Here is a 13,285-nt window from a genome sequence, read left to right as displayed (position 1 = left end):
TGGATCAGGAGCCCTCAGCTGAAGGGGACCGTGGTTATGTCAGGAGCCCTCAGCTGAAGGGGACCGTGGTTACGTCAGGAACCCTCAGCTGAAGGGGACCGTGGTTGGATCAGGAGCCCTCAGCTGAAGGGGACCGTGGTTATGTCAGGAGCCCTCAGCTGAAGGGGACCGTGGTTATGTCAGAAGCCCTCAGCTGAAGGGGACCGTGGTTGGATCAGGAGCCCTCAGCTGAAGGGGACCGTGGTTGGATCAGGAGCCCTCAGCTGAAGGGGACCGTGGTTACGTCAGGAGCCCTCAGCTGAAGGGGACCGTGGTTACGTCAGGAGCCCTCAGCTGAAGGGGACCCGTGGTTATGTCAGGAGCCCTCAGCTGAAGGGGACCGTGGTTGGATCAGGAGCCCTCAGCTGAAGGGGACCGTGGTTGGATCAGGAGCCCTCAGCTGAAGGGGACCGTGGTTACGTCAGGAGCCCTCAGCTGAAGGGGACCGTGGTTACGTCAGGAGCCCTCAGCTGAAGGGGACCCGTGGTTATGTCAGGAGCCCTCAGCTGAAGGGGACCGTGGTTATGTCAGGAGCCCTCAGCTGAAGGGGACCGTGGTTATGTCAGGAGCCCTCAGCTGAAGGGGACCCGTGGTTATGTCAGGAGCCCTCAGTGGAAGGCATGCAGAATTTTCTCTGGAACCTTCTCAGGAACCTTTAGTTAAAAATAACTGAGACCTCTCAGGAGTCCTGAAACGCTCAGGTTAAAGCATCCAACTCTGTCCCCTAACCCCGACTACCAGCGGTGGATTGCCAAGGAAGTAGGACTTGCTGTCTCGCCAGGACAGAGGTCCTGTTTCCATACTGCCACAGCTCCATTCAAAAGAGCATCACTTATCCTTTAAGTTCTTGGAGGTAAGAAAGCTTTCAAATAACTGGCATGCTCTACCAGGGTGTTATGTCATTACTGTTATTAATTATCATTAACAGTCTTAAATTATGCCTATTAATGATCTCGACACAAAATAGCAGTGTGGGCTTAGCCAAGAGCAGCATAATTACCTATTAATGAGATGTAAATTTCCTAGGGAAATGACAGAGATCTAGAAGTGCCACCTTCTGAACTAATATAATAAAGCTCATAATAATAATAGTATATAATCTGGAGATATTAGTGTTAATTTGAATGCCAACACCATATTTAAACAAGCTGAGAGAAGTGGAAATTATTTGCATAATTCAAACCAAGAAACCCTAATCTGTGCTATTAAGGAAAAACGGATCGTTCTTCTCGGAAGGATCTAACTCCGAGCCTCTGCAGTCACCATATCGAGGAGAAATGTCTTTCAGATACTGATTTTATTTCTTTCACTTATGCTCTCTCTCTCTTATTTCCAGCACCAGAGATACCTTATACAATAAAGCCCAGGAGAAAACAGAATTAAAAAAAAATAAAAACACAACAAAACGCACTTAGGGGACAGAAAGGGAGGATGTCACCAGGCCTCAGGATAAATTACGGCAGCGGGGCTCTGATTTCAATTTCCAGTTTCCTGGGAACACAGCACCGACGGTTTAGGTAACCAAGTTACTGGTTAGTGAGCAGCCTCGTTAGGACCGGCGGCAGCTCCGCATCTGGGGCACCCCGTCCCTGCAGCTGGGGTGCGCCCGGGGCTGCCACGACCTCATGCGCCAGGCCTCCACGGCCTAGCCCGGAAGCACCTACCTTCGTAGCTGGCGTGGAAGCCCTGCGCGCTGACCGCGTAGTCACTGATGAGGCGCAGAGAGAGGGTGGCGGCGGCGCTGACGATGGTGGCCGGCAGCTGGAAGCCTGTGAGCCTGAAAGACAAAGAGGTGCCATTTAGGGAGAACGATCCCCTTGGGAAAAGAGCATCCGTGAAGCATTTATTGAGCACCTGCTGGATGCACAAGGCTAACTTAGGCACATAGGCAGGGGCAGGTGCAAGGTGTCCCAAGACAAAGGGGAGATGGAGCAGTCACAGGCATGTGGGGGCCACTCCCCTAAAGCCACAGGCCATGCTCCGACCTGGTGACCCACCTCACGGACTTCTCTCCTCTCTGGGAATCCTCCCCCACCCCTGCCCTTCCTGGCCGAAGCCCTCTGAGCCTCCAAGTGGACCTCGCCACAAATGCACGGCTAATAGTTGCCAACAGACAACCCTTCCTTGGATACTGAGGAAAATACGCCCAACTGTAAGCAGCGGACGGTGGATACTTCTCATCACGGGCTTTATTCTTTAAAAGGAATGAGTCTACTGCTTTTATAGAAATGATAAGTGCTTATTATTTTTAAAAGATGAAAGCAATAAAAAAAAAACCAGCGCAATCTAGAAATAATCGCTCTTGACAGCTGACATACAAAGAGCCACGGAGGGATCAATAGATGGGATCATCATCAATGAAATTATTGCATACAAATGGAATCAACCTGTACACGCTTTTAAAACTAAAATGCTTAAAAACATTTTTTTCCCTGTGAGTTCAGTGAAGAAAAAGAAACCGAGGTGAAACAGAAGGAATTGTTGAACCTGAGAAAATATGTTTTCAGCTCAAGAGAATCATTTGTAAAAGATTCTTCAACGTTAAAAAGATTAAATAACGAAGCTTTCACTCAACACTTGGGAACATGTTTCACGAAAGCAGGTGTCCGTGGCTGGGCCCCCCACAGGTGACCTGAGTACACAGGAGGTAGTGAGGTGGCCAGTCCCTGGTCTGCCTGGGTCCTTTGTCTCCTACCTGGGGCTCATTTGGCTCCCACACCCCCGTCAGGGCTCTGCGAGGGAACTCCAGGTTTACCTTTACCCTCTTTTTCAGGTAGTTTGGGATACCGATGGTGCTCCGGATCCTGCTCTATTGCTCTCGTTGCCCTAATAATACCTGGATGCCCAGGTGTCCCCTGGAATTGTAAGCACGTTGCCCTAATAACACCTGGATGCCCAGGTGCCCCCTGGGGTCGTGAGCACGTTGCCCTAATAACAACCTGGATGCCCAGGTGCCCCCTGGGGTCGTGAGCACATTGCCCTAATAACACCTGGATGCCCAGGTGTCCCTTGGGGTCGTGAGCACGTTGCCCTAATAACACCTGGATGCCCAGGTGTCCCCTGGAGTCATGAGCACCAGGGTTCAGCCAAGTTGAATCAGATATGTGTTGATTCCAACCATGAAAAGCCCTGTGCTAGATGAAGCCCTTGCCCTTCCCACCATCCTAAACCTTACAAGATTCGTGTTAACTCAATGCAAACTCGAGGAACAGAGAGGAACGTGATGAGAGTGTGAAGCAGGTGACCCAGTAAGTTTCAAGGTCATGTTCTCCCCCAGGAGAAGAGCAAAAGATTCCTGCATCACCCACATGCTCTCCTCTCCCCGACCCCTGGCTTTCTGTCTCTGCCTCATTCACTTTCTAACATCAAAAATCTAGATGTAAAATAGTGAAACCACACATATTAGAGAAAAAAACACTTTTTTAAAAAAATGTAAACATCTCGTGCTGGGGAAGGTCTTCCTAAGAGTGATATGTTTAAAGGACACCTTTGGCTCCCATCATTCTTCTAGGGAGCTGTCACTGCACGGGATCTGTAGCACCTGCTACAGAACGGGGCACGTGACCCAGCACAGCACATCCCTCATCTTTATGGACGGGCTCAAGGCAGGGAGAAGAAGGAGGGCACATAACCCAAGCAGGGTCACTCCGAGTCCTTCCACAGGATGATATACAGATTGCAAGAGTCTTTTCGTTCGATCCTAAATCATTAGAATGTGAGCTTGGGACTGTCCGCAGCCTTTTTATCATTACCCAGAGCCTCGCTGCTCTACAAAATGATGTCCCACCCGGTACAGACAAAGCTGAGGGTGACGGGAGAGAGGCCGAACCCTGATGGCCCAGCGCTGAGATCCTCGATCTAGCCACGCCGAGACTGCGGTGCCCAGTACGTGAGCCAACGTTCTTTCTCTTGTTTGCTTGCTTCCTTCTTTCCATCCTACTTTCCATCCATCCATCGATTCGTTCTTCCTACCTTTTTCCCTTTTATTTATTTATTTTTTTGCCCAAGCTAGTTTGATTTGGGTTCTTTCTCTCGCAATTAATTACTGATGGATACAGCACGAAACCCTAGAAGCGTTAAAGGAAAATATTGATCAATTTAATTATGTGAAAATTAAAAGCATGTAGCGAAGCAGAAGAAGCTGCAAAAAGAATAAAAAAGGAGAAAAAAATACAAACTGAGGAGACAAGAAGAGGGTGGAGCAATCATGATCTATAAAGAACATTACAAATTATGCAAAAGGTAAACAAGGAAAAAGGAAAAAAGGACACAAATAAAAACAGGAAAATGATCCACCTACTTAATATAAAAAACATGCAAACTAAATCCTTAAGGCTCATTTTTCACCTCTCAGGTTGGCAAATGTCCAGATTTGGCAAAGGTTACAGAAAACAGATCCTGCAGCTACCAGAAAAATGATAAGGAAATACTACAGATTATACACATGCACTTGACAAATTAAATGAAATGGACCTGATCCTTGAAAAGTGCAAACTGCTGTAAGCTCCCCAATATGAGGGAGATCATTTGAAAAAGTCTTATTACTATTAAGGAAATTGAACTAGTAATTTAAAAAATCCCCAAAACGGTACACACTGGCCCAGATGGTTTCACTAGAGAGTTCTAACAAGCATGTAAATGAGAAGTAACACCAATTCTACACAACCTCTTCCAGAAAATAGAGAAAAGAAGGAACATTTCCAAACTCACTGTATGAGATCAATATTACCAATACCAAAACCAAAGTCAGTCCAAATCAATAGGACGAAAGACCACATCCCACATGAATATAACCACAAAAGTCCTTAAAAATTATCAGCAAAGAGAACTTGGCACTATAGTAAAATAATCACACAGCACAACCAAGTGGGGTTTATTCTGAGGATGCAATATTTGAAAATACTTGAAAATTCCAAGTTCAATATTTGAAAATCGATCATTGTTAAGTTCACCATGTAACCAGGCCCAAAGTAGTAAATGACTATAAAAACTGATATAAAAAAGCACCTGAAAAAATTCAATGCTCATTCATGATGGAGGAAAAAAAAAAAAAAACTATCAGAGAAAGAAGGATAGAAAGAAATCTCCTGAGTTTGATAAAGAACGTCTACAGAGATCCTGCAGCTAACCTCACACTTAATGGTGAAATACTGAATACTTTTCCCTAGGGACGGACAATGAGTCAAGGATCTAATAAGCCAATTAGAAAATCAGCAGAGGACACAAAGCGACATCTTACTAAAGACACTAGAACAGCAAATGAGCGTATGAGAAATGCTCGACATCCCTGGCCGTTGGGGAGATGCAAAGTGAGACCACAGCGAGCTACTCATGCTACACACCGTTAGAACAGATCAAATAAAAATCGTGACAACACCAAATACTGGCAGTGACACAGCACAACTGCATCTCCCAGACGTTGCTGGGAGGATGTAAGACGGTATGGACCCTCTGGAAACAGGCGGTTTCTTAAAAAAAAAAAGAGCCAACACACATACACACTGATCATACAACCATACTCCTGGGCATTTATCCCAAAGAAATGGAAATGTGTGTCCTCACAAACCATTCATAGCGTTTCTTTTTTCTTTAAAGATTTTTTAAAAAATTTATTCATGAGAGATACAGAGAGAGGCAGAGAGACCAGAGACAGGCAGAGGGAGAAGCAGGCTCCTTGCAGGGAGACCGACGTGGGACTCTCGATCGCAGGACCCCGGGGTCATGCCCTGGGCCCAAGGCAGACGCTCAACTATGAGCCCCAGGCGTCTCCGTAGCATTTTTTCTTGGTAATAACCAACAATTGGAAATGACCAAAGTGTCCTGCACGGGCGATAACTGACACCGTTCCCTGTCCCGCAGGGACTGTGCACCTTGGAACACCACTCAGCGATAAAACGGAACGGGCTATTGATACGATTTGGATGGATCTCAAGGCCGTTATGCTGCGTGACGAAACAGCTCATCTCAGAAGATGACACGCCGGAGGCTCCTGGGGGCTCAGCCGGTTGAGTGTCCGACTCTTGATTTCGGTTCAGGTCATGATCTCGGGGTCCTGGGATCAAGTGCCAAGGCTGCCTCCACGCTACATGCGGAGCCTGCCTAAGACTCCCCCTCGCCCTCTCCCTGTGCCCCTGTCCCCACCACTCACGGGCATATGTGTGCTCCCTAAGAAGGAAGGAAGAAAAGGAAAGAAGAAAGAAGAAAAGAAGAAGAAAGAAAGAAAGAAAGAAAGAAAGAAAGAAAGAAAGAAAGAGAAAGAAAGAAAGAAAAAAAGAAAGAAAGAAAGAAAAAGAAAGAAAGAAAGAAAGAAAGAAAGAAGAAAGAAAGAAAAAGGAAGGAAAGAAAAAAGAAGAAAAAAGAGAAAGAAGGAAAGAAAGAAAGAAATCAAAAGGAGGAAGGAAGGACGGAAGGAACTGACATACCAGATATTCCATTTACCCCGGGGTTCTCGGAATGACGTGAAAGAGATGAGCAAAGCTCTGTGGTTGCCAAGGGGAGGGAGGGAGAGGGAGAGAAGTCGGGCGACCACACGCGAGGGAGACGTCTGAGGCGATGACCCGGTCTGTGTCCTGGTCGCAGGTGGCATCAAGGCACAGGTGCGAGGCAGTGGCCAAGGGGCTCCGACATGTATCAAAGAGGTGTTACTACGGCGACCCCAGACGTCCCCGGAGGGAGGGCGGGGGGGTGGGAAGGGTCCGCGGTCCGCGGAACGCCCGCACCACCCCGTCCACCTTCCCTGGATCCGTCACGGCTTCCGCACGTGAAGTCCTCAAAATGACGCCGTGGCTCACCTGAGCCCCCGCTCCTGAGCTGAGCTCCTCCGGGGGTGATCGGGCCGCTCCCTGCGCCCCCGCGGCCCCCCAGCCCCCGCGGCACACACAGCAGGTCCCTGCTGGCGAGGGCTGCCCGCCCACCTGTCCCCACGTGTGCCAGGTGCCCTTGCCCCAGACTTGCGGGTCCCGTCTGCCGAGGACCCTGGCGCTGAAGCATCCAGCTGTCCCCTCGGAGTCACACCCCTTTGTGGGTGGATCTGGTCACCTGGCCCCACACATGGGCCCGAGCCACAGCAGGGGCAACCCGCCCCCCCCCCCCACTAGGCCCGGCAGGGACGCCTTGGGGGTCCCACCAGGCTGCGGAGACCTTCCTTCAACCATGGGCAGCTTCCCGCTGGCCCCCCTTCCCCGAGGCCGCCCCCACCCAGTGATCTGGGGCCGGCACCCAGCCCAGCGGGTGGGCCTTGAGGGGCAATGCCGAGGCCTAGCTCCCCGCGACCCCTCCGCCCGCCCCGACTCCTAGGCCCTCACTTCTTGCCACCCTGTGGGCCGGAGCCGGGCGTGGGGAGTCCGCACTGTGACAGCTGCGGTCCTATGGCCTGCACCCCGGACGGGCCTCCAGCCGGATCCAGAGCCGCCGCAGTCTGCCAGTGGCTCCCGCACTTGGTGGGTGAGATGTAAGGCACGGGATTCCTTGAGCACCCGGATGCGGGGGGACACGGAAACCTGGATCCCCCCCAAATTGACTACCTTGGAGCCAAGCCGATGACCTCACAGCCAGGAGGGATCACGGGGTCGCGTGTCAGAAGCAGCAAATGCAACCTCCAGACTCCCCGTGTTCATCTGCGACTGTAGACGCAGCAGTGAGAGGAGTGAGGACACAGACTCCTCGGGACCGGGTGAGAGGACGGCGAGCAGGGCAGGCATCCCTGCTATTGCCCACCCGCCCCCCCCCCACCTGGCTCCAGGACGACGTGTCCCGAAGGAGACGACCTTTCGCCAACAGGCGGTGCGGCCAAGCCTCTGCCCCAACAAAGGGCCCCATGTCTCAAGGACCTTCGCTCTGCCCCTGCCCCCGGGTCCCAGGCCATGGAAGCAGTGATGCCCGTGCCCCATTGGTGGGGTCACAACCAGGCCCCCCGGGAGCCACAGGCTGTCCTGTGGCCACAGGGCCCGGCCATCCTTCTGGGCCGAGCGAGCCACGGTGACGGGGCGCAGCCCGCCCAGAGCTGGAGAGCGACCACAGAGTGGCCCCGAAGCAAGGTCCCCGCGAGTGCGCCACACGGTGCGCGATGAAGCGTCCCCCTCCCCATATCCTCCAGCCTCACTTCCTGCGATGCCACGGGGCCTCCACATGCTGTTCCCACTGGCCTCCGGGTTCCTACTCAGTGTTCAAATCCCAGCTCGAGTGTCCCACAGGTGAGTGGCTCCAGGAGCTGTGTCCAGAGACCATCGCGTCCCCCAGGGTCCCCGTGGAGTCTCTGCTCCTCCCTGGATGCGAGGGGCGGGGGCACCTTCCCGCCTGGCCCACAGCAGGCCTGTCCATGGCGCCGCCTCTGCCAGTGCCTTGCGGGAGGGTGGCGGGAGCCCAGGACCCACAGGCCCGGCCTGGACGCTGCTCTGGAACGTGCAGTGCGGGCACAACAGCAGCTTTTGTGCATGAAAGACTGTGACGTGAGGGCTGCCTGTTACCACCATGTTTGAAAACGTGGCCTTTATGACCCTGCAGGGCGGTGAGGCCGACGGGTGGGGCGACGACCCTCCCGCAGGGACACCTTGTTTCCGGCGGGTTCCGGGGAGAAGGGAGCACAGGCGGCCTCCTGAGGATGGGGGCGGACACTGCGCTGCCCGCCTCAAGCAGAGGCAGGGGCATGAGGGCTCCCGGGCGGGAAACCGCCAGGCCGCCCCCGGGGTGATGCAGCTCAGGCCGGGTCCTGGCATCACTGGGCCTGCCCTTCTCTCCGCCTCAGCTCACATCTCTGTCCCCTCCACCCGCTCTGGCCTGCGCGCTTCTCTTCAATGCACCGTGTCTCTTCCCACCCCAGGGCCTTTGCACCTGCTGCCCCTAGAGCTGCATGCACCACCCTCACCCCTCAGCCACCCAGGCTGCCACCCCCTGACCTACCCATCTCCCACCAGCTTCTCAGGTCTCAGTTTGAACGTTACCTCCTCTGAGGAAGGGCACAGGGATCCAGGACCAATGTTCTCAGAGGACTGAGCACTTGCTTCTTCCTTTGCAATATTCAGTCCAACTGCAACGGCTTCATTTTCTTGTCGAATTACCTGGGACGTATCTGTCTTTCCTTCTTGATGTTAAGCCTCTCGAAGGCAAGGGCTGGCTGACCCTTTCCTCTTCGTCCCCAGGGAAGTGCACACACTCAACACAACGGTGTCATCAAATGACTCCCCCAGATTCTTATGTTGAAACTCAACCCCCCGCACCGTGCGTGATGAGGACGTGGGGCCTTTGGGAGGTGACTGGGTGGTGAGGGTGGCGCCCTGTCACGTGAGGTACTTGACGGGGACCCCCGCCATCCGCCGGGGAGGGCACCAGGGCAGGCTGGCGGTCAGCGGCCCGGAAGACAGTGCTCACCTGATCCACGCGTCCTGGCACCTGACCTTGCCGGCCAGTCTCCAGAACCGTGGAAACAAGCCTTTGCCGTTCACAAGCCACCCAGGCTATGGGACTTTGGTTACAGCAGCCGAGCTGATTAAGGCAAATACAAAACGAATGAATATTCAACACCAGAGAGTTCGCAGCAAAGGCCTGGTTCTCGTTGTGGGGAGGCCAGCTTTTAGGGTCAGCCCTCGGCTGTTGCTGGACCTGGAGTTCAGGAGCGTCCCCATGGTTCCCAGAACCGGGAAGGGTCGCCTAAACTACCTGTAGGAACATTACAGTTCGTGCTAAACCCCTGCCTGCCCTCTGGAAGTCGGGAACTTTGGTCCATGCCAGGCAGACAGTGCCTATGTCACCTGCTCCCAGTATAAAAAGTCCAGGCCCTCAGTCTCCAATGGGCCTCCCTGGTGGCGGCATTTCAAACGCATCATCACAGTTCCTTGTTGGGGCAATTAAGTGCATTCTGTGTGAACCCACTGGGAAAGGACTCCATTCCAGTGCCAGGTTTGCCCCAGACTTCATCCCGTGCCTGGTTTCCTGCAGCCGTTTGGCTCCGCAGCCTCCACTGTGACAGATCAGAGCCGCGAGGACAGCGACACGCAGCATCCTGCGAGTCCTCGGAGCACATCGTGGACGCTGACAGTGGTTGCAGGGACCTCCTCCCCGGCTCCCAGCACAGAGGGTGACAAATGAACACAACCAGATCCGTCTGCAGAGTACAAATACTGGACTATTCTTCAAAGGATACTGCAGGGTGTTTGTCAGTTTAACAGAATTGGAAGACGCTGGGTTAAATAAAATTAAGCAAAGGAGTTTAGAGAAAATAAAAATAAAAAGTGCTTGTGGAAGCATTTAATAAGTGAAGAGCAAACTTGCAAGGCAGGGATAGATGATGCCAAGAGCTCCTAACCCATTGCACCAGAGACCCGTTTATTCTTAGAGCAGCGTATGGGCTGGGGTTCTGCGGGAAATCCTCCAGGAAACTAGATGCCCAGAGAAGGGAGGTCATGAACTCCGCGCTGTCACTACAATGGTCGGGAAGCTGTCGACGTTTCTCATCTGAGAATCCCTGAAAACCAGGGTGACCAAAAGGCCGAGGAGAGGGTCCCTGTGCTGTCCTAAGACCTGGGGATCCTTGTGATAAATCCCTATTTCTGAGGGTGATCCACGCACATCACTTCCCTGAAACTTAAAGAGCCCAACTAATAGAGAATTATCCAGGAATAAACAGTAATATAGCAAATTGGGCCTTTATTGGACGGCTCTCATTGAAGGCTCTTAGCACGTCAAACAGTGATATAAAAAATGACATGTCAATTGACCTTGGGAATAAAAGAGTAAATGCAAGCAACATTTGTCACACTGACAGGCTTGGCAAATAGTGTTTTGATTTGCCAGCAGCCTTACTCCAGACAGCAGCCACTAGTTAGATACATAAACCATTAAAGCTAAAAACAGAACTATCATTACAGGCACTGTCTAGTAATTTGCAGGTAATTGATGGACATTAGTCATGATCACACAATACGGAGACACACACATACACCCGTACAGACACGGGTTCTCTCTGGTAATTCCCATTTGCATTGCATCAAGAGCTTCTAAGACTGGGAAACTTGAAAAAAAAAGGGGGGGGGTTTCTGTGCTTTTAAGTATCTATGTCGCAAGCTCTTGTTTTCCCTTAGAGCATCCTGTGGGTGGGGGTCCCGTGGAATACTGTCTGGGAAACGGAATGTCTAGAGCACGCAGGGCACGGAGTCCAGGCCGTTGCTACATTGGCCACGAGATCACAGACACTCCTGGTCGCAGAGGCCCTGGAATCCACAGCAACCAAACAACTGCAGAGACGGTTCTTGAGCTGTCCCAGCATTGGGGATCCTTGCAATAAATCCCCGTTTCTGAGCAAGACGTGGCATTAGCCAGATATGTGCTGAGAAATTCCAAGAGGTCTTCTCTAAAGTGTCTCAGTCCATCCAGAAGATGTCCACTGGCTTTACAAACCTCCGCCTTCGGCTGCACATGTACATCCATTTTGGGAAGGCCAGTAACCCGCCCTGAGCAAGGCTGGGTGGGAGCAGTGCGAGGCATCCCACCTCCAGACACGCTGTCTAGGATGCACGCAGGCTCAGGAGCAAGGCCTGGAGTCCTCGCAGGCTCACAGCTAAAAATAAGGAAGCAGCACTGTATGCTCAGAATGCAAATGCTAACACGCTCACTCTGTCAATACCCGGGCGTATTCCCCACAGAACTGCAGCTTCTGACTCCGCAGGAAGGAGTCTTGGGTACTTTCTCTTTGTGCTGTACCCAGCGTTACGTTAGGAGATTCGCCTGAGAAAATGTGCAAATAATTTTGGGAAGTGCCACACACAACGTAGCGCTGTGGTTCCCAGACCGTGTGCCGTGGCACGCTGGAAGGAAACGTGTAAGAGCAGTGCGGAGTGTTCTAAATTCTCAAGGGAATCTACGACATCCAATATCTGTTGGACACACGGAGTATTAGCTCAAAGCAGTTTGCTGTTTCAACATGAAGCTACATCCCGGCGGGTGACATCGTATCTTCGCGGAGCCGGGTGTTTGGTGGTTGGTGTGATATGAAGCAGGTGCTATGTGAAAATCCGCGTGGAACAGGATAGGAGGTTGGTGGTGTCCAATCCGATTCCAAGGTTTGAGAAGCTGTGTGATCCCAACAAGCACACACCTTCCATGAATAAGTGATGGTGATCACTTAGGGATGAAATATTAGATTTGTTCCTTTCGATTTACATTTATTATTTTTCTAGACAGCTATAAAATTATTTGGGTGTAAATGCTTCTGTAGCCGTGTGGGCCTAACTGCTTAAGAAGTAGAGCTGATAGGCATTTCTTTTACCCACGGAGCTCACCCATTTTACCCATGGAAAAATAACTGAAGCGCTTCATGGCGCTTCAAACTAAGAAATGCTGGGAAGCTGTGCGTGACAAGAGTCTGAGAAATCCTACAGCAAGAAAAATGGACACACGCACCGGAAGCCAGCATGCCCATGCTTCTTGGTCCAACACATCTACGAGGAGCCTTCTTTATGGCAAAAGCTTGGTAGCTGTAGGTGGCTGTTTCCCAGGATTTGCCCCGTGACCTACTCCGCTTCCGCAACAGAGAACGGGGGCTGACTTATTCCTATTATTGACGTTTAAACATTATCTCTCATCAGTCACTCATTCAACAAGTATTAACTGTGTGCCCTGGTAAATGTCACATACTAGGCTTGGCTCCGACGATAGGAACGTGTAAGACACGGACCTGGCCCTCAAGAAGTCCGCCCCCAGAAGTGGAAACTTCCTTTAATTTATCCAGAAATTTAGCCACATCTCATCACCTTCATTGCCACCATCTTGGTTCGCCCCACCGCCATCTCTCTCTTGCCACGGCGATTGCAGTAACTCCCCAATTGAATGGGTCTCCCCATTTCCCTCTTGCCCCCTCCAGACCATTCTCAACACAGCAGCTGGCATGATCATTTTAAGTTGGATTACGTCACTTCTCTGCTTAAGCTTCTTCTGGATTTGGGATAAAGCCCAAGGCTTCCTAATGAACCCAAAGGCCTTGGGCAAACGTCTGCCATCACCACCGTCTCCCATTCCCTCTCTCTTCTCACCAAATGGTCTCCCCTGCTCACTCGCTCCAGCCAGGATGGCCTCCTTACTGCTCCCTGAACACAGCTGCCAAGTTTCCATCTCAGAGCCTTTGCACCTGCTGTTCCTTCAGCTTTTCCCAGCTGTCCCATTTCCTCTCCAGGTTATTTTCCTCCTGTATCACCTTTTGGCCAAAGGTCTTCAATGACCATTCTATTTAAAATTGCAACCCTCCCCGCTCCCCACC

General features: G+C 51.7%; 1 protein-coding gene across 6 annotated transcripts in view; it reads right to left on the bottom strand.

The window, feature by feature from the left end:
* CSMD2 (CUB and Sushi multiple domains 2) overlaps positions 1 to 13,285 on the bottom strand; it is a 494,027-nt gene that overhangs the window by 395,848 nt on the left and 84,894 nt on the right. For all 6 annotated transcript variants that reach the window (XM_072723914.1, XM_072723908.1, XM_072723910.1 and 3 more), the window contains exon 3: positions 1,704 to 1,816. In XM_072723914.1, the coding sequence (XP_072580015.1) occupies positions 1,704 to 1,816 (113 nt within the window). The remainder of the gene's footprint in view (positions 1 to 1,703; positions 1,817 to 13,285) is intronic.

This window comes from Vulpes vulpes, chromosome 10, assembly GCF_048418805.1.
Source record: "Vulpes vulpes isolate BD-2025 chromosome 10, VulVul3, whole genome shotgun sequence".
NCBI classification, from domain to species: Eukaryota; Metazoa; Chordata; class Mammalia; order Carnivora; family Canidae; genus Vulpes; species Vulpes vulpes.
The sequence above is the reverse complement of the archived record's forward strand: the minus strand, read 5'-3'. Positions and strand labels throughout refer to the sequence as shown.